Below are 21309 nucleotides of genomic sequence, written 5' to 3' on the forward strand. Positions count from 1 at the left end.
ACAGTACTCTTTGCCTTACAGAAGCTTTGCAATTTGATGAGGTCCCATTTGTTGATTCTTGATCTTGGAGAATAAACTATTGCTGTTCTGTTCAGGAAATTTTCCCAAGTATTCCAGGCTCATGTATTCTAGGCTCTTCCCCATGTTTTCTTCTTTTAAGTTGAGTATATCTGGTTTTATGTGGAGATCCTTGATTTGCTTGGATTTTAACTGTGTACAGGGTGATAAGAAAGGTTTGATTTGCAGTCTACATGCTGAGTGCCAGTTGATTCAGCACCAGTTGTTGAAAAAGCTATCTTTTTCCCACTAGATGGTTTTAGTTCTTTTGTTAAAAATCAAGTGACCATAGGTAGGTGTATGGGTTCATTTCTGGGTCTCCTATTCTATTCCATTGATCTACTTGCCTATCGCTGTACCAGTATCATAACATTTTTATCACTATTGCTCTGTAATACAGCTTAAGGTTAGGGAGGGTGATTCCCCCAGAATTTTTTTTTCTTGTTGAGTATAGTTCTCAGGATCCTGTTTTTTTGTTAATGCAAGTGAATTTCCAAATCGCTCTTTCTACCTCCATGGGGAATGGAGTTAGAATTTTGATGGAGATTGCGTCGAATCAGTAGATTGCTTTTGGACAGATGGCCAATTTTATAATGTTAATCCTGCCAATCTGTGAGAATGGGAGATCTTTCCATCTTATGAGATCTTCTATTCTTTCTTCAGAGACTTGAAGTTCTTACCGAACAGGATTTTCACTTGCTTGGTTAGAGTCACACTGGGTTATTTTATTTTATTTGTGATTATTCTGAAGGTGTTGTTTCCCTAATTCCTTTCTTAGCCTATTCATCCTTTGAATAGAGAAAGGCTACTGATTTGTTTGAGTTAATTTTGTATCCAGCCACTTTGCTGAATTTGTTTAAGGGGGCATCCTTGACTACTCCCTGATTTTAGTGGTATTCCTTCAACTTTCTCTCAATTTAGTTTGATGTAGGCTATTGGTTTGCTGTATATTGCTTTTCCTATGTTTATAGTAAGCTTTGAATTCCTGATTTTTCCAAGACTTTTAAAGGTTAGCACCTCATTCTTATATCCTGTCTTTATGGTTGAAGGGGAATCGATGACACACCAGCATATTTTCCCTAGTTCACATGCTTCTTGATCATTTTGTTATTCTAAGATGTTAATTAGTCTTTAAGGTGGAGCTTCATATAAAGAATACAAGAATGAAGTTTAGTTTTAAAATATTCTTCTGTTCATTGAATATTTTCTTTAAAAACACTGAATTGTCCAATGGTAATTTTTCATTCTGTCAGTCCATTTATTCCCCACATGTAACTTAGATATCCCCTGTGTAGAATACACGTTCTAATATCTCTCAAGATCTTCCCATTTGTAAAACTTCATTTCTCTGCCCAGTCAAGCTTCCTTACATTCTATAAATTTAAATATAACATGAAATGAACATTACTCTTTGGAACCCTTCTTTCATTTTACTGAACCTCTATGAATCTCAAGCAAGGCAGCTATGCCACCATAGGTTATTACCTTGTAGCAATATTTACCTGATTTTGGTGTGAGTCCATGGGCACATTGATCAATATACGGCAAAGCATGAGGTCCTGGTTTCTATACCGAGTATAGAAGTGTTACATATGGGCATAAAAAATGAAATGTGAAAATAAAAATAAAAGAAAGTATTGAGGACTGAGGGCTTATATTTTGTTCACTGTTAAAAATGTACATAGATGCAAGTGACCGGTAAAATTGCCACTTACCTGTTGATTGTGACATATTTTGTTTAATGTAGGCCACAATGGGTTGCATGATAATTACCTTTAATTTTGTAAAGTGCTAAAAGTATTGCTAATTATAGTTGTAAAATAATAAAAAGGATAAATGACCTTCCATTCTTAGAGAGGGTAAAATGTGAATGAAAATGAAGGTAACCACAATAGATAAGATAGGAGGATTAAGAAATGTAAACTTCTTTTATATGAATTTTTTTATGTGTACTGCTGATAAAATCCTGTTTTTCTCTCACAGAATAGTTCTGTTTGTTATCACTAGGAAGAGAAATCATTACCATGATCAGGAAATGCTGAGCTCTCAGGAGCTGGAAATGCTTGTAGTGTTGTAGCAGATTTCTTCCCCATTCGAACTGAAACATCAGAGTAGCCCCTATTAAGATATGTTTAATGTTCATCCCTTGGATGGGGACATGGAGTCATGGAGCTCCTGAAAATACCGAGGAGTAACTAGTAAGTTCCAGATATTAGAGTATGATTTAAATTCAAGCTGAGATCAATTTGGGAACTTTTCTAGGATTCAGACAGGCTGCTTTGAGCAGCGAAGAAGGTCAGGATAGAACACCTGCCTTAAATAGGAAGAGTCATGTACCATATCCCTAGCACAGTAAATGAACATTCGAGTAGACCTCAATAAATAAGAACATTGTAGTTACTTTCTTCCATCAGATAGAAATCACCTTCATATTATGTAGTACTTACAGGTGATGATAGTCTTACTGGGAATTCAGAGATGTTGCTAAATGTGTTTTCAATTTGCAGGACATCGCTGCATTATGCGAGTGCCCACAACCATCCAGATGTAGTGACACTGTTATTAGAAAATAAGTCCAACATTAACATCCAGGATGATGAAGGCTGCACACCGTTGATTAAGGTAGCTATTGGCCATCTGTTTTGGTATGAAATGGATTAGAGGTGTCCTTGTTTGGTTTCTGTTGTTGTGAGAAAACACAGACCAAAACTTACTCAGGAGAGGAAAAAGTTATTTAGCTTACATTTATTCATCCCAGTTGATCCTCATGGGAAACCTGGTCAGGAACTCAAATAAGGAACTGGGGGGAAGAACTAAACTAGAGATCAGGGGAGAATGCAGCTTTCCATGGCTTTTACACAGGTTTGGTCAGCTTTTTTTTATACAACTTTGAACTCAGGCATGCCCCTACCACAAGACCTTGGGCTTTCCTACTTCTGTCTAAATAAAAAAAAATAGTTCCACACAGTGCCCCAGAGGCCAGTCCAATTCCTCAAGTGAGGATCTTTCCAGGTGTATTAAGCATGTATCACATTGGCAAAAAGAACAAAATCTAAGCAAACAAGCAATCTCTGCATTGTGACAGCCAACCAGCACAGACCTGAGTGCTTAGGACATCTAGGTGGGTTGGTAGAACCCCTTAATTCTACCACTTGGAAAAAGATGTGGTGGGGAGATCATTAAATGAGTCAAGCCTGGAGTATTTAAGAAGACCTTGTGTCAAAATGGAGGGAAAATATGAATAACTAAAACTCTGTCTGATTTCAGAGAAACTATTCAGTGCCATTGTAGAAATGTCTCCCTTGGCTTCCTTGAAGTGAAGATGTATTTCTTTGTACAATTTCCACAGGCTGCGCAGCGGGACAACACACATTGTGTTTGTGTATTGCTCAGGCACAATGCTAATCCAAATTTGATGGATTACAGTGGGAATACAGCCTTTCACCATGCCATTTCCAGGGGCAGCATAGCAATTGTAAAGATGCTCCTGGAGTACAACGTAGATATTGAAGCCAAAACAGAGGTAAAGGTCATTCAACTTCATTCCCAATGCACTTCTAGCTACTTCTAGCTGGGACACTCAGACCTATTTTCTACATGCAGAACCTCAAGCATTCTCACTGAATGTGTTCAGAGGAACGCTTTTTCTCTTTAAATATGTGTGTGTGTGTGTGTGTGTGTGTGTGTGTGTATTTATAATTAGTGCCAAAAAATCCACAGAATAGCATATTTTGTCTCAGCGTTGACTTTAAGTTTGAAATTCAAGATTATAGGCTTTAGGATTACACACAGACACACACAGACACACACAGACACACACAGACACACACACACATACACACACACATCACATCACATCTACACCAACAAGAAAAAGAAATACATTTCAAGTTTAATGATTATAGAATATATAGAACTGGGTTGCTGCTAAGAAGGTATTGATGTGTGTTTGGCTCAGGGATGAGGGCAGACTGGGAAAGGAGAGAGGTGTCAGGCAAATTAGAAAATCTGATCATTGAGAAAATATACAAAACATTTTTATGATTTTCAAAAGTTTTGGTATTCATAGAAGATGCTATTGCCCTTGGGAGATAATTTTTAGTTTAGAAAAGAAATATATTTGGAGTGCAGATTGAGAAACTCTGCTCCAGATACCTCTTGAGCACACTCCTTCAACAGGGGCATACCAAACTTTATATTTTGGGGTTGTGTCCATGGAGGTCCTAGTCTTTGGAGCTAAGAAGATTGGAACCATTGAGTGTTTGGGGAAAATTCTGGAAGGGATTGGTGTTCATATGCAGTGTTGTGTAGACAAAAGATGTGTCAAAGGGAAGAAGAGAGCTGTGTGTGGAAAGCACAGCAGGTGTTGTAGGAAAAATGATGCCTTGTGACTCAGTACAGTGTGTGTTTATGTTCACAAAATCTGTGATGAACTTTCAGTTGAGAAACAAGTTGTTTTATAAAATGTAATATTGTTTTCTTTACAGTATGGCTTGACACCACTGCAACTTGCAACATATGAAAATCAGACTGAAATGATAAACTTCTTAGAATCAATGAGTGCAGATGCACAGGCCGTGCAAGTGTCAAACAGGTACAGTTTCTTCTCTTCTACAATCTTAGTGCTGTTCTTGATGGTGAGAATTGCTTAAGTCAGGAATATTAATATGATATTAAATGATTTGAAAAACTCAGAGAAATATTTAGAAAGCTTATTACACACGAAATATGAGCTAGAAAAGAGACTGTTCCAACACAACAAAAGAACAGCAGTACCAGGAGTGCTACATAGCTCAGTAGTTCAGTTCGTGAGTCATGAACCAAGACAAAGAATAAGCTAGATCAGCTGTTGGTCTACTTCAGTATTTTTTATTTTGACACAGTTTTTATAATTTCTGACCTTAAAAATGACAGTATAAGCCATATCTTTAGAATTATATGTTACATAATCACAGGTAATAGATAATGTTTCCTAATGATCTGTTTGAAATGTCCAATGCAGTAGAAAACTACCTTTTGCTAGGAGGTGTTCGGTAAACTTTCATCCCGTAATTAACTAGCAATGTTGGTGATATTGCAGTCCAAGACATTTTTGTGTCACATTTCAGATGGAGCTTTTAATGTGGATATATAAATAGTTCATTTCCTTCCACATATTCTGGTATTTTAGAATTATAAATCTTCTCCTAGATTTTGTGAATGTTTAGCTCTAAAAAAATTGATCTTACAAAGCTATATTCCCTTCCATATGAAATAAAATTATTATGCTGAAATTCCCTGTTTAGTACACATGTTTACCTAATGTTTATGTTGAGCCATTATTTCCAGACAACAGATCTGTGCTTTAAGGTGAGCCTTTCTAGAGAGAGCTCACTCTCCTTTCAAAACTTAATGCTCTTTGAAATATTTAATTTTATTTTTTCTTATTCATTTTACATCAAACTCACTGACCCTGTCTCAGTCTCCCTATTCCACAGTCCTTTCTGGTTCCCCTTCCCCTTCACCTCCGAGCAGTCATGGATCCCCTATGTATCCCCACACCCTGGCACTTCAAGTCTCTGCAAGGGTAGACACTTCCTCTCTCTCCAAGGTCAGACAAGGCAACTCAGCTAGAAGGAGGTATCCCATGTATAAGCAACAGCTTTTTGATAGGCCCCATCCCAGTTGACTGGGACCCATATGAAAACCTAGCTGCTCTTCTGCTACATATGAGTGGGAAGGTGTGAGTCCAGCCCGTGTATGTTCTGTGGTTGGTGGTTCAGTCTCTGAGAGCCCCAGGCGTCCAGGTTATTTCACTTTGTTGTTTGTCCTCTGGAGTTCTTATCTCCTTGCAGACCTGGAATCTTTCCTCCTAGTGTTCCCTAAGAGTCTACTGCCATACATCCCTGAGCAAGGCAAATATTCTCTTTAGAGTTTTTAAGAGGGAGGGAGGGAGAGAGAGAGAGAGAGAGAGAGAGAGAGAGAGAGAGAGAGAGAGAGAGAGAGAGAGAGACAGAGAGAGACAGAGAGAGACAGAGAGAGACAGAGAGAGACAGAGAGAGACAGAGAGAGACAGAGAGAGAGACAGAGAGAGACAGAGAGTCAGAGAGAGAGAGACAGAGAGAGAGAGAGAGAGAGAGAGAGAGATTGATTGACTGATTGTGTGTATGCATGCTTGAGCCTTTTAGTTTGTGTTCTATTTAAAAGCTAACCATGCCTCATGTTTTCTCTTGAGAAAGTCACAAGGATACCAGTCAACAGTCATAGTGAATTGCTGAAAAATAAATTCAAAATTGTTTGACTAGACCTGTAGTTCCATGAATTACATCCCAGACTGTGGGAGGTAGGAGACACACAGACCTTTGTGAGTTAAGTCCAACATGGTCTATGGGGTGGGTTTCAGACCAGCATGGCTACATAGTGAGATCCGGTTTCAAAAAACATTGTTTGTGAACATCTAAACTAAGATACAGGGGACTGAAATATAAAGGGCTTCAAATGCTCGCTAAATGTTTTTCTTATGAATAGTGCAATAACCATAACTTATAAATCTATGCCACAGTGCAAGAACACCAGCACATAAAAAAGAAGTGAAGCATGTAAGATTTTTGGAAGGTAAGATTTTTATATCATATATAAATTTACTATATTGTAGCTGGTCTTATTCACCCTAGATAAAATAGTGCGGACATTTTAGCTCCTCTCCTACTGTGACCACACAAGGCAGCCCAGCTAGCAGAAAGGAATCCAAATGCAGGCAACAGAATGAGAACCTGCCCTCACTTCAGTAAACCAGGAGTCCACATGAAGAGCACGTGAAGCTGCACGTCTGCTACCTCTGAATATGGGGTCTATGTGCAGCCCTGACGTGCTCTTTGATAGGTGGTTCAGTCCCTGTGAGCCCTCATGGGCCCCTGTTGGTTAATCTGTAGGTTTTCTTGTTGTGTTTCTGAACCTTCAATGGCACTGTCCTCCTTTGAATTCAATATCCTTCCCCCAATTCTTTCACAAGACGCCCCAACCTCCACCTGATATTTATTTGGCTGTGGGTGTGTACATCTGTTTCTATCCAGGGCTTGATGAAGACTCTCAGAAGAATTATCCAAGGCTTCTGTCTGCAAGCATAGCAAAATATCATTAATGGAGTCAAAGACTGGCTCTCTCCCACAGGGTGGGTCTCAAGTTGGTCCAGTTATTGGTTTGGTATCTCCTTAATGTCCGTTCCATTTTAACCTGCATATCTTGGTGGTAGGATAAATTTTGGGTTGATGTTTTTCTGAGTGCTTTGGTGTTCTCCTCCTTCTCCTGGAAGTCTCCCCTGGTACAGAAGATGACCACTGAAAACTGCATATCACCTGCTGCTAGTAGGCTCTGCAAGTCTCAGCTCCATAGATAGACTGCTAAGAGCCCCCATGGTTCCTGGTCTTTGTTTCACCACAGAGATGCCTCTCCACTGGTATCTTCTGTCCTAGCTCCCACACCACACCTGCTCTGCACCTTAGTTCCCCTCCCCATCCTACAAATTTCCCTCCCTCAATCGAATCCTGATATCTATTTCATTTTCCCTCCTGAGTGAGATTCACGCATCTTCCCTTGGGCCCTCATTACTTAGCTTCTTTAGGTCTGTGCACTGTGGCCTGGTTATTCTGTAATTTATGGCTGCTAAGGTCCTCACCTTTAAGTGAGTACATTCCATGCCTGTCCTTCTCGGTTTCAGTTACCTCATCCAGTATGATGTTTGCCAATCCCATCCATTTGCCTGCAGTTTTCTCAAATTCCATGTTTTTCATAGCCGAGTATTATTTCATTGTGCAAATATACCACATTTCCTTAATCAGTTTTTCAGTTGTCTCCTGTCCATGGTTATTACAAGGAGAGGTTTTATGAACATAGTTAAGCAAGTGTGCTTGGGTGGTATGGTGGAGCAAGTTTGGGGTATATGCCCATGATTGACATAGTTGTGTCTTAAGGTAAAAACTATTTCAAATTTTTTGGAAAAAAAACCCGCCAAATTGCTTTTCAAAAGGGATTTTAGGGGTTGGGAATTTAGCTCAGTGGTAGAGCATTTGCCTAGCAAGCGCAAGGCCCTGGGTTCGGTCCCCAGCTCTGAAAAAAAGAAAAAAAAAAAGAAAAGGGATTTTAATGTCTCTCCCACCAACAATGGAGGAATATTCCCTTTGCTCAATATCCTTGTCAGCATGGCTGTCCCTTGAGGTTTTGATTCTGGCTGCTCTGACTGGTGTAGGATGGACTCAGGGTCCTTCTGATCTGCATTCAGTGATGACTGTAGATGAGCATTTGATGTCTCTCGGCCTCCTGAGCATCCTCGGCTGGGAATGCTTCGTTTACCACTGTACACCATATTCAGATTGGTTTATTGCTGTCTAACTTTTTGGGCTTTTTATATATTTTAACCATTATTTCTCTGTGAAGTGTAAGACTGATGACGATCTTTTCCCAAAATGTAGGCTTCTCTTTTGTCCTTTTGATGGTGTCCTTTGCTTTACAGAGGTTTTTAAGTTTTGTGAGTCCCCATTTATCAATCATTGATCTCAGAGGCTGGGACAGTGGTGTGCTGTTCAGGAAATTGTCTACTGTACCGATGTCCTCAGTATATTGAAGTTTCTGCTTCAATGTCAAGGTCTTTCATCCACATGAACTTGAGTTTTGTGCAGGTTGAGAAATACAGATCTATTTGCATTCTTCTTCATGCAGACATACAGTTACACCTGCACCATTTGTTGAAGAAACTTTCCTATTTTCCCCATTGTGTGGTTTTGCCTTTGTCAAAATCATGTGTTGGTAGGTATGTGTGTTTTTTCTTTGATTTGATTCCATCGGTCAACTTTTTGTTTCTATACTAATTCTATACAGCTTTTGTTATGATTGCTCTGTGATATGTCTTGATATCAGGGATGATGATACCTCCAAAAATTATTTAATTATTCAAGATATCTATCTATCTATCTATCTATCTATCTATCTATCTATCTATCTATCTATCTATCTATGTATCTATCATCTATGTATCTATCATCTATCTATCTATCATCTATGTATCTATCAGCTATCATGGGTTTTTTGTTTTTTAAAAAATTGCTCTTTCAAGGTCTGTAAATAATGGTCTTGCAATTTTGAAGAGAAATGCATTGACTGTGAAGATGCTTTTTGTAAGATGGCCATTTTCACCTTGTTAATCCTATCCATCTGTAGTATAGGAGACCTTTCCATCTTCAGATGTCCTGTTAATTCCTTTTTCAGAGACATAAAGTTTTTGACAGGCAGGTCTTTAAGTAGCTTGATTAGAGTTGTACTGGGCTATTTAATGTTATCTGTGGTTACTGTAAAGGGTTTTGCTTGACTAAATTTTTCTTATCCATTTTAACTGTTGCATGAGGAAGGGCTGCTGGTTATTTGAGTTAATCTTGCATTCAGACACTTTTCTGTAAGGGTTTATCACCTTTGGTGTAGGAGTTCTTTGGTAGATTTTGTGAGGTCTCTTTTGTATGTGGGCAGCTTTGCTTACTCTCTGGTTTTAAGTTTCTCTGCATATAAGTTGTTAGTGTTTATTGGCTGGTTCAGGTATGCAAATTTGATCACTGAGGTCTCTAAGACTTTTAACATGAAGGGGTGCTTGATTTTATCAACGGCTTTATCAGCATCTAATGTGATGACCAAGTGAATTTTTTTGACATCTCCACCCTTGCCAGCTGCAGCTATCCATTCATTTTCATGGCTGTCAAGCCATCTCCCCTGTATCTCCCCAGACCCGATCCTGAAACACTCAGTTGTCTCAAATTTACCCACTCCCACCTAGTTCCTTCCTTCCTCTGCCTCCTCTGAGTATTTTCCGGTATGTTCTAAGTTAGATTCAAAATCCTCTCTTGGTCCTTTCTTCTTCATCTTCTTTTGGTCCTCAGTATAGTATTGATATCCTGTACTTTATTGCTAATATCCACTTAGAAGTGAGTATACGCCATCCATGTCTTTTGGGTCTGGGTTATGTCACTCAGGAAGATATTCTCAAGTTCTATTCATTCACCTGCAAAGGTCATTATGTCTTTGTCTTTAGTAGGTGAATAGTATCCCACATTGTCTTTTTTCATTAAAAAAAAAAAACTTCACCCTTGTCAGTTGCAGATTTCCATTCACTTTCAGGACCATCCATCCATCTCTCCTCTTCCTTACCCACACCTGATTCCAAACCCATCCCATAGCCCTCCGTATCTCTTCTCTATTCAGTTCACTCCCTCCGTCTTCCTCTTAGGACTGCTTTATGCACTCCTTTAAGTGAGATACAGGCATCCTCACTTGTGCATTCCTTCTTGTGTAGCTTTTCTGAGTCTGTGGATAATAGCATGGTGTCTGTATTTTTGGCCAATAACCATCTATAAGTGAGTACATAACACACATGTCCTGTTTGAACTCCGGAGGATATTCTCAAGTTCCATTGATTTACCTGCAAAATTCATTCTGCCTTTGTTTGTAATAGTGGGATAATATGCCATTTTGAAAGTATACATCACTTTCTTTTTTTTATTAACTTATGTATTTCTTATTTACATTTCAAGTGTTATTCCTTTCCCAGTTTCCAGGCCAAAATCTCCGTAGCCCCTCCCACTCCCCTTCTTTATGGGTGTTCCACTCCCATTCCTCCCCTATTGCCGCCCTCCCCCCAACAATCACGTTCACTGGGGGTTCAGTCTTCGCAGGACCCAGGGCTTCCCCTTCCACTGGTGCTCTTACTAGGGCATTCATTGCTACCTATGAGGTCGGAGTCCAGGGTCAGTCCATGTATAGTCTTTAGGTAGTGGCTTAGTCCCTGGAAGCTCTGGTTGCTTGGCATTGTTGTTCATATGGCATCTCATCCCCTTCAATCTCTTTCAGTCCTTTCTCTGATTCCTTCAACGGGGGTCCTGTTCTCAGTTCAGTGGTTTGCTGCTGGCATTCACCTCTGTATTTGTTGTATTCTGGCTGTGTCTCTCAGGAGAGATCTACATCCGGCTCCAGTCTGCCTACACTTCTTTGCTTCATCCATATTGTCTAATTGGGTGGCTGTATATGTATGGGCCACATGTGGGGCAGGCTCTGAATGGGTGTTACTTCAGTCTCTGTTTTAATCTTTGCCTCTCTATTCCCTGCCATGGGCATTCTTGTTCCCCTTTCAAAGAAGGAGTGAAGTATTCACATTTTGATCATCCATCTTGAGTTTCATGTGTTCTATGCATCTAGGGTAATTCAAGCATTTGGGCTAATATCCACTTATCAATGAGTGGATACCATATGTGTTTTTCTGTGATGGGTTAGCTCACTCAGGATGATATTTTCCAGTTCCAACCATTTCCCTATGAATTTCACAAAGGCATTGTTTTTGATAGCTGAGTAATATTCCATTGTGTAGATGTACCACATTTTCTGTATCCATTCCTCTGTTGAAGGGCATCTGGGTTCTTTCCAGCTTCTGGCTATTATAAATAAGGCTGCTATGAACGTAGTGGAGCACGTGTCTTTTTTATATGTTGGGGCATCTTTTGGGTATATGCCCAAGAGAGGTATAGCTGGATCCTCAGGCAGTTCAATGTCCAATTTTCTGAGGATCCTCCAGACTGATTTCCAGATTGGTTGTACCAGTCGGCAATCCCACCAACAATGGAGGAGTGTTCCTCTTTCTCTGCATCCTTGCCAGCATCTGCTGTCACCTGACTTTTTGATCTTAGCCATTCTCACTGGTGTGAGGTGAAATCTCAGGGTTGTTTTGATTTGCATTTCCATTATGACTAAAGATGTTGAGCATTTCTTTAGGTGTTTCTCAGCCATTCGGCATTCCTCAGCTGTGAATTCTTTGTTTAGCTCTGAACCCCATTTTTTAATAGGGTTATTTGTCTCCCTTCGGTCTAACTTCTTGAGTTCTTTGTTTATTTTGGATATAAGGCCTCTATCTGTTGTAGGATTGGTAAAGATCTTTTCCCAATCTGTTGGTTGCCGATTTGTCGAACCACAGTGTCCTTTGCCTTACAGAAGCTTTGCAGTTTTATGAGATCCCATTTGTCGATTCTTGATCTTAGAGCATAAGCCATTGGTGTTTTGTTCAGGAAATTTTTTCCAGTGCCCATGTGTTCCAGATGCTTCCCTAGTTTTTCTTCTATTAGTTTGAGTGTGTCTGGTTTGATGTGGAGGTCCTTGATCCACTTGGACTTAAACTTTGTACAGGGTGATAAGCATGGATCAATCTGCATTCTTCTACATGTTGACCTCCAGTTCAACCAGCACCATTTGCTGAAAATGCTATCTTTTTTCCATTGGATGGTTTTGGCTCCTTTGTCAAAAATCAAGTGACCATAGGTGTGTGGGTTCATTTCTGGGTCTTCAATTCTATTCCTTTGGTCTATCTGTCTGTCTGTGTACCAATACCATGCAGTTTTTATCAGTATTGCTCTGTAATACTGCTTGAGTTCAGGGATAGTGATTCCCCCTGAAGTCCTTTTATTGTTGAGGATAGCTTTAGCTATCCTGGGTTTTTGGTTATTCCAGATGAATTTGCAAATTGTTCTGTCTAACTCTTTGAAGAATTGGATTGTTATTTTGATGGGGATTGCATTGAATCTGTAGATCGCTTTTGGTAAGATGACCATTTTTACTATATTAATCCTGCCAATCCATGAGCATGGGAGATCTTTCCATCTTCTGAGGTCTTCTTCAATTTCTTTCTTCAGAGTCTTGAAGTTCTTATTGTACAGATCTTTTACTTGCTTGGTTAAAGTCACGCCGAGGTACTTTATATTATTTGGGTCTATTATGAAGGGTGTTGTTTCCCTAATTTCTTTCTCAGTTGTTTCTCTTTTGTGTAGAGGAAGGCTACTGATTTATTTGAGTTAATTTTATGTCCAGCCACTTTACTGAAGTTGTTTATTAGCTTTAGTAGTTCTCTGGTGGAACTTTTGGGATCACTTAAATGTACTATCATATCATCTGCAAATAGTGATATTTTGACTTCTTCTATTCCAATCTGTATCCCCTTGACCTCCTTTTGTTGTCTGATTGCTCTGGCTAGAACTTCAAGAACTGTATTGAATAAGTAGGGAGAGAGTGGGCAGCCTTGTCTAGTCCCTGATTTTAGTGGGATTGCTTCAAGTTTCTCTCCACTTATTTTAATGTTAGCAACTGGTTTGCTGTATATGGCTTTTACTATGTTTAGGTATGGGCCTTGAATACCTTTCTTTCCAGGACTTTTATCATGAAGGGGTGTTGAATTTTGTCAAATGCTTTCTCAGCATCTAATGAAATGATCATGTGGTTCTGTTCTTTCAGTTTGTTTATATGATGGATCACGTTGATGGTTTTCCGTATATTAAACCATCCCTGCATGCCTGGGATGAAGCCTACTTGATCATGGTGGATGATTGTTTTGATGTGCTCTTGGATTTGGTTTGCCAGAATTTTATTGAGTATTTTTGCGTCTATATTCATAAGGGAAATTGGTCTAAGTTCTCTTTCTGTGTTGGGTCTGTGTGTGGTTTGGGTATAAGAGTAATTGTGGCTTCATAGAAGGAATTTGGTAGTGCTCCATCTGTTTTAATTTTGTGGAATAGTTTGGATAGTATTGGTATGAGGCCTTCTATGAAGGTCTGATAGAATTCTGCACTGAACCCGTCTGGACCTGGGCTCTTTTTTGTTGGGAGACCTTTAATGACTGCTACTATTTCCTTAGGAGTTATGGGGTTGTTTAACTGGTTTATCTGTTCCTGATTTAACTTCGGTACCTGGTATCTGTCTAGCAAATTGTCCATTTCCTGCAGATTTTCAAGTTTTGTTGAACGTAGGCTTTTATAGTAAGATCTGATGATTTTTTGAATTTCCTCTGAATCTGTAGTTATGTCTCCCTTTTCATTTCTGATTTTGTTAATTTGGAAACACTCTCTGTGTCCTCTAGTTGGTCTGGCTAAGGGTTTATCTATCTTAATGATTGTCTCAAAGAACCATCTTTTGGTTCTGTTGATTCTTTCTATGGTCCATTTGTTTCTACTTGGCTGATTTCAGCTCTGAGTTTGATTATTTCCTGCCTTCTACTCCTCCTGGGTGTATTTGCTTCTTTTTGTTCTAGAGCTTTTAGGTGTGCTGTCAAGCTGGTGACATATGCTGTTTCCTGTTTCTTTCTGCAGGCACTCAGAGCTATGGGTTTTCCTCTTAGCACAGCTTTCATTGTGTCCCATAAGTTTGGGTATGTTGTACCTTCGATTTCATTAAATCTAAGAAGTCTCTATTTTCTTTCTTTATTTCTTCCTTAACTAGGTTATCATTGAGTAGAGCATTGTTCAACTTCCACGTATATGTGGGCATTCTTCCATTATTGTTATTGAAGACCAGATTTAGGCCGTGGTCGTCTGATAGCACCCATGGGATTATTTCTATCTTTCTGTACCTGTTGAGGCCTGTTTTTTGACCAAATATATGGTCAATTTTGGAGAAAGTACCATGAGGACCTGAGAAGAATGTATATCCTTTTGCTTTAGGATAGAATGTTCTATAAATATCTGTTAAGTCTATTTGGTTCATGATTTCTCGTAGTCTGTCTACGTCTCTGTTTAATTAGTGTTTCCATGATCTGTCCATTGATGAGAGTGGGGTGTGGAAATCTCCTACTATTATTGTGTGAGGTGCAATGTGTGTTTTGAGCTTTAGTAAGGTTTCCTTTACGTATGTAGGTGCCCTTGTATTTGGGGCATAGATATTTAGGATTGAGAGTTCATCTTGGTGGATTTTTCCTTTGATGAATATGAAGTGTCCTTCCTTATCTTTTTTGATGACGTTTAGTTGGAAATTGATTTTATTTGATATTAGAATGGCTACTCCAGCTTGCTTCTTCAGACCATTTGCTTGGAAAGTTGATTTCCAGCCTTTCACTCTGAGGTAGAGTCTGTCTTTGTCTCTGAGGTGTGTTTCCTGTAGGGAATGCAGGGTCCTCATTGCATATCCATTGTGTTAATCTGTGTATTTTTATTGGGGAGTTGAGGCCATTGATGTTGAGAGATATTCAGGAATAGTGATTATTGCTTCCTGTTATGTTCATATTTGGATGTGAGGTTATGTTTGTGTGCTTTTCTTCTTTTTGTTTTGTTTCCAAGACGATTTGTTTCTTGCTTTTTCTAGGGTGTAGCTTGCCTTCTTATGTTGGCCTTTACCATTTATTATCCTTTGTAGTGCTGGATTTGTAGAAAGATATTGTGTAAATTTGGTTTTGTCCTGGAATATCTTGGTTTCTCCATCTATGTTAATTGAGAGTTTTGCAGGATAAAGTAACCTGGGCTGGCATTTGTGTTCTCTTAAGGTCTGTAGGCCATCTGTCCAGGACCTTTTGGCTTTCACAGTTTCTGGTGTGATTCTGATAGGTCTGCCTTTATGTTACTTGACCTTTTTCCCTTACTGCTTTTAATATTCTTTATTTTGTGTGTTTGGTCTTTTGACTATTATGTGACGGGAGCTGTTTCTTTTCTGGTCCAATCTATTTGGAGTTCTCTAGGCTTCGTGTATGCTTATGGGTATCTCTTCCTTTAGGTTAGGGAAGTTTTCTTCTATGATTTTGTTGAAGATATTTACTGGTCCTTTGAGCTGGGAGTCTTCACTCTCTTCTATACCTATATCCTTAGGTTTGATCTTCTCATTGAGTCCTGGATTTCCTGTATGTTTTGGACCAGTAGCTTTTTCTGCTTTACATTATCTTTCACAGTTGAGTCGATAGTTTTCTATAGAATCTTCTGCTCCTGAGATTCTCTCTTCTATCTCTTGTATTCTGTTGGTGAAGCTCGTATCTACAGCTCCTTGTCTCTTCTTTTGGTTTTCTATATTCAGGGTTGTTTCCATGTGTTCTTTCTTGATTGATTCTATTTCCATTTTTAATTCCTTCAAGTGTTTGTGTTTTCCTGGAATCCTTTCAGGGATTTTTGTGATTCCTCTCTGTAGGCTTCTACTTGTTTATGTTTTCCTGCGTTTCTCTAAGGGAGTTCTTCATGTCTTTCTTGAAGTCCTCCAGCATCGATCAAATATGATTTTGAAACTAGATCTTGCTTTTCTGGTGTGTTTGGATATTCCGTGTTTGCTTTGGTTGGAGAATTGGGATCCGATGATGTCATGTAGTCTTGGTTTCTGTTGCTAGGGTTCCTGTGCTTGCCTCTCGCCATCAGATTATCTCTAGTGTTTCTTTGTTCTGCTATTTCTGACAGTGGCTAGACTGTCCTATAAGCCTGTGTGTCAGGAGTGCTGTAGACCTGTTTTCCTGTTTTCTTTCAGCCAGTTATGGGAACAGAGTGTTCTGCTTTGGGGCGTGTAGTTTTTCCTATCTACAGGTCTTCAGCTGTTCCTGTGGGCCTGTGCCCTGAATTCACCAGGCAGGTCACTTGGAGCAGAAAAGTTGGTCTTACCTGTGGTCCCAAGGCTCAAGATTGCTCGTGGGGTGTTGCTAATGATCTCTCCTCAGGGGCAGCAACCAGGCGGACCTGCGCTGCCCTTTCCGGGAGCCCTCCGTGCACCAGAGTCCCAGATGGCGTTTGGTGTTTTCCTCTGGAGTCAGAGATGTGGGCAGAGTGCAGTCTCTTCTGGTTTACCAGTCGTGTCTGCCTCTCTGACGGTTTAGCTCTCCCTCTCCCAGGATTTGGGTGCAGAGAACCGTTTATCTGGCTGGTCCCTTCAGGTTCCTGCGGTGTCTCAGACGCAGTGGACCTGCTGCTCCTGTGCCCTTATCTACGGGAACCCAGAGACCGTTTCCTCTTGGGCCAGGGATATGGGCAGGGGTGGGCAGTGTTGGTGGTCTCTTCTGCTCTGCAGTCTCAGGAGTGCCCACCTGTCCGGGCGGTGAGCTCTGTCTCCCACGGGGTTTGGGAGCAGTGAGCTGGAGGCAGGGAGCACGAGATTCGGACTCCCGCTAAAAACTGGAAGTGTCCGGTCCTCCCACGGGGTTTGGGAGCCATACATCACTTTCTTTATTCATTGTTCAGTAGAGGCACATCCAGGTTGTTTCCAGATTCTGGTTAGTATGAACAAAGCTACTATGAACATAGTTTGACAAGTGGTTCTTTGGTACAGTGTGACATCTTTATGACTACACACCCAGGAGCGTTATAGCTGGCCCTTGAGGTAGAACAGTTTTTTTCTCTCAGTTTTGTGAGAAACCACCCAATTGATTTCCAAAGTTGTTGTTCAAAGTTTCACGTCCATCAGTGATGGATTAGTGTTCCCTTTGCTCCACAACCTGCCAGCATTCACTCTCACTTGAGTTTTTCATCTTTGCTTTTGTGATGGGTGTCAAATGACATGTCAGAGTGGTTTTGAGTAAGCAGCTCTTGGTTTTGTTCATTCTTTGTATTGTTTCCCATGTTTCTATGTTTAATTTTCATACCATCTTCTCTTGAGCGTGTATGCTTCTGTTTTTATTTTTAATATTGCATATGTGCTGATTAGCTGCTATTATGAAATCTCTCCATTTCTTTTGAAGGGACATAGTGTTATGAACTTTCCTTTTGCACTGCTTTTATTGTGTTCCCTAAGTTTGTATGATTTGTGCCTTCACTTTCATTGAATTCTAGAAAGACTTTTCTTCTTTCAACAGTGGTCACTTAGCATAGAGTTGTTCAGTTTCCATGAGATTGTAGGCTTTCCATTGTTTTTGTTGTTGACATAGTCCAACTTTAGTCCATGGTGACCTTATCAGACACAAAAGCATTTTGGTGTTCTTTTGTTGTTGTTGTTTTTGTATTTTCTTGTATCTGTTGTAGATCTGTATCTGTACATGTTCAATTTTGGAGAAGGTTCCATGAGGTGCTGAGAAGATACATATTTTTTTATTTGAGTGACAGCTTCTATAGATATATGTTGTTGTAAAAATATTAAAATAAAAAAGTAAAAGTTGTCTTTTACCCCGCTAGGTCCGCACCTCGGTGCCCCAAGATATCTGCTAGATATCTTGGCGGAAACACAGCCCAGCCGCACATTTTCCTACACTCAAACCCTCACATAAAAGAACACACAACACAATAATCTTTGATCCAATTGGTAAGGTATAGTTGCCACTTAAACATACAAGGCCTGGTACCATCCATCCCTTAGGAAGATTGATAACAACCTGTAAATACACAGAGCAGAATCTTAACATCACCTGCCATGGCTCCTCCCCCCTCTCTCTCCTCTTCTCTGTGTTAATCCCCTTCTCTTCCTTCAAGCTTCTCTCCTGCCCATCCTTGCTTCTCCTCCAGTGTCAGGTCTCCTACTATCCTGTACCTGCCCCTCACCTGTATTTTACAAATTCAATGGGGAGGTGGTTCTGGTGAAGTCATCTGAGTTCTGAGTATGTGACTAGGCAGCTGTCCTTGGGGCAGTGGAATTAGCATCAAAATACAGAAACTTCAGGGCAAACCACCACAGATATCTGTTAGGTCCATTTGATTCATGTCATCTACTAGTTGCATTACATTTCAGTTTAGTTTCTCTTTTGGTGACATGCCTGTTGGTCATTAACGTGATAATATGTAGGTGATGTCCCCTACTATTAATGTGTGGAATTGGAGGTGTGGTTTAAGCTTTAACAAAATTAGTAAATGTTTCTTTTGTAAAGGAGGATGCACTTGTATCGCAAGCATTGATGTTTAGAATTGAAGCACCATCTTGTTGGATTTTCCTTTGATTTATATGCAGTGTCCTTTCCCATCTCTTTTAATTATTTCTCATTGAAAGTCTATTTTACCAGATATTAGATTGGCTGCTGCAGCTTGACTCTTGGGTCCATTTGCTTTACAGACCTTTTGTCCAGTCCTTTATTCTGTGGCAGTGATTATCTTTGTGGCTGAGTTGCATTTCTATATGCAACAGAAGCATAGATTCTGTTTATGCATCTACTCTCTTAGACTATGTCTTTTTATTTGGTAAGTGAATCTGTTCCTGTTCAGAGATATTAATAATTAATGATTGCTTTTACTTGGTATTTTGATTTTGGTTTGCATGTGTTTCTCTTGGTTGGTTTTACTATGCGATTATTAGTTTCTCGTGTTTCATTGAGTTCAGTTACTCTCCTTGTCTTGGAGTTTTGCTTGTAGCATCCTGATTAGTGATGGGTTAGTAGAAAGATATAGTTTGCGTTTGGTTTTGTCACAGAATAGCTTTTTACTCCATCTTGAGTAAAATTGATTGAAAATTTTGCTAAGTATTGTAGTCTGGGCTGACAGCTATAGTCTCTTAGGGTCTGTAAGACATCTCTCTGGCTCTTCTGGCTTTTAATTCTCTGTTGAGAAGTTTGGTATAATTCTGATTGTTCTGTCTTTATATGTAATATGTTACTTGCCTCTTTCTCCTTGTGGCTTTTTAATTTTCTCTCTTTGTTTTGGGGATTTAATGTTTTGGTTATTATGTAGCTGGAGGATTTATTTTCTGACACAGTAAACTCTTATTTGTACTGTAAGCTTCTTGCGTGTATGTAGGCATCTTTTTCTTGAGGTTTGGGATGTTTTCTTCTATGATGTTGTTGAAGATATTTTCTGGGCCTTTCATCTGGGAATCTTCTTCTCCTGTTCCTATTTTTCTTAAGTTTGGCCCTGATTCCACATCCAGCCTATCAGGCTGTGCCTTTTTAATGGGGAAGATGAGTTCACTGATATTGAGAGATATTAACAACAAATGAGTGTTAATTCCTGCCATTCTCATTTTGTGAATGAGTGATTATTATTTATTTTTGTTAACACCAATCAATTTGGTGTTCTGTAAGGTTCCTCTAAGTTTATAGGCATTCTTCCTTTATGTTGTATAAATTTCCTTCTATGATTTTGTTGAACATGTGTTCTCATCTTTGGAGCTGGTACTCTCTTCACTTTTGAACAATTCCTATTATCCTTAGTACAAAATTTCACAGTGTCTCAGACTACCTGAATATTTTGAGTCAGTAACTTTTTAGGTGATATTTTCTTTGGTTGATGTATTAATTTCTTTGAGTATATCATGTATGCCTGAGATCATCTCTTCCAATTCTTTTATTGTGTTGGCTGTGCTTCTGTTCTTGTTCTCTTTTGGAGTATTTCTGTCTCCAAGGTTCCATCATTTTGGGTTGCCTTTATTGCTTCTTTAATCATTTGCAGGTGTTGACATATTTTATTCATTTTGCTCACCTGTTTGATTGTATTTTCCTGTATATTTTAAGGGATTTGATAATTTCTCCTTTAAATTCCTCTATCATATTCATAAGATTGGATTCAATGTCATTTTATTGTGTTTTGATTTTATTCGCATATCCAGGTCTTGATGTAGTAGGATAGCTGGGCTCCAGGTGTGTTATATTGTTTTGTTCTTGTTGAGTGTATTCTCATGCTGGCCTTTAGCCAACTCTTTATCCATGGGTGTTTACTGGTGCAAGAGTCATGAAGTGGGCTCTGGGTTTTTCTCTTTTTAGGGGTTAGGTTAAGATATGGTCTCACTAAATTGTAGCTTTCTTTGTCTAAGGAATCACAGTGATCCATATGCTTTTGCTTCCTCAGTGTTGGGATTCATGTTGTGCGCCACCAGACCCAATCTGTTATTCTTTCAAGAATCATTAGCCCAGAGTAAAAGGAATCACAGTTGATTGTTTTTATACTGGTAAGGATTGGGTTTTCTGTCATTCTGAGAGAGTTCAGTTAGGATCATCACAATTGTTCACGGGTATTTATTTCTAGACATTGATGTTTGATAAATTACTGCCATCTTTGATTTGAAATATACAGGGAATGGATTGGTTCTAAGTGACGTAATTGGCTACAAATGAATATTTACTCTAGAGTACTCAATAGATTGTTCTCATAGACATTGATACTAAAAATGAGTTTCATAATTTTATTTGTAATATTCTTCTATACTTGTAATAATACACATTTTGTTTTTATTTTCAGAAGTCTTGTTTTTTAAAGATGAAAGGCCTTTGTCCTGGTAAGGCTTAACAGTACATTAGTACTAGAGGAGTGCAAAGATAAAAAGCAAATTCTTTTTGGGTATACTTTGAGACTTGTGTCTTACAGGTCCCACAGTATTCTGAATATAATTTTAGCCTAAAATTTGTTCAGTGTACTTTATATGAATGTGAAAAGTATGCTCACAAGTATGCCATTTCCAAGAAAAAACTATGCAGTTTTTAAAAAGAGCCTGCTAGGATTAACTCTGCAAGTTAATGTCCACTTAAGATTCTTCAGCTTTTCAAAGCCTTACTAAATTGTATTTGTGGACTAAGACCCACACTCATAGTTATCATTTCAGGCATTCATCTCTCTG

The 21309-nt window shown here is 39.2% G+C and overlaps 1 protein-coding gene across 1 annotated transcript; it reads left to right on the plus strand.

Moving 5' to 3' along the window:
• The first annotated feature begins 2452 nt into the window (after positions 1-2452).
• Positions 2453-21092, plus strand: LOC148000465 (uncharacterized). The gene is made up of 5 exons (XM_087589370.1): positions 2453-2679; positions 3407-3580; positions 4545-4651; positions 6599-6651; positions 20934-21092. Exons 1-5 carry the CDS (start codon positions 2536-2538, stop codon positions 20972-20974), a joined length of 519 nt encoding a protein of 172 aa, XP_087445496.1. The 5' UTR covers positions 2453-2535; the 3' UTR covers positions 20975-21092.
• The last annotated feature ends 217 nt before the right edge of the window (positions 21093-21309 follow it).

Source organism: Rattus norvegicus, chromosome 16 (genome assembly GCF_021556685.1).
Source record: "Rattus norvegicus strain SHRSP/BbbUtx chromosome 16, alternate assembly SHRSP_T2T, whole genome shotgun sequence".
NCBI classification, from domain to species: domain Eukaryota; kingdom Metazoa; phylum Chordata; class Mammalia; order Rodentia; family Muridae; genus Rattus; species Rattus norvegicus.

Coding starts and splice junctions, on each gene's coding strand:
- LOC148000465 (XM_087589370.1), top strand. CDS start 2,536: ATGTTGCTAAATGTGTTTTCAATTTGCAGGACATCGCTGCATTATGCG. Junction 4,652..6,598: donor GCCGTGCAAGTGTCAAACAG/GTACAGTTTCTT, acceptor TCTATGCCACAG/TGCAAGAACACCAGCACATA. Junction 6,652..20,933: donor GCATGTAAGATTTTTGGAAG/GTAAGATTTTTA, acceptor TTTTATTTTCAG/AAGTCTTGTTTTTTAAAGAT.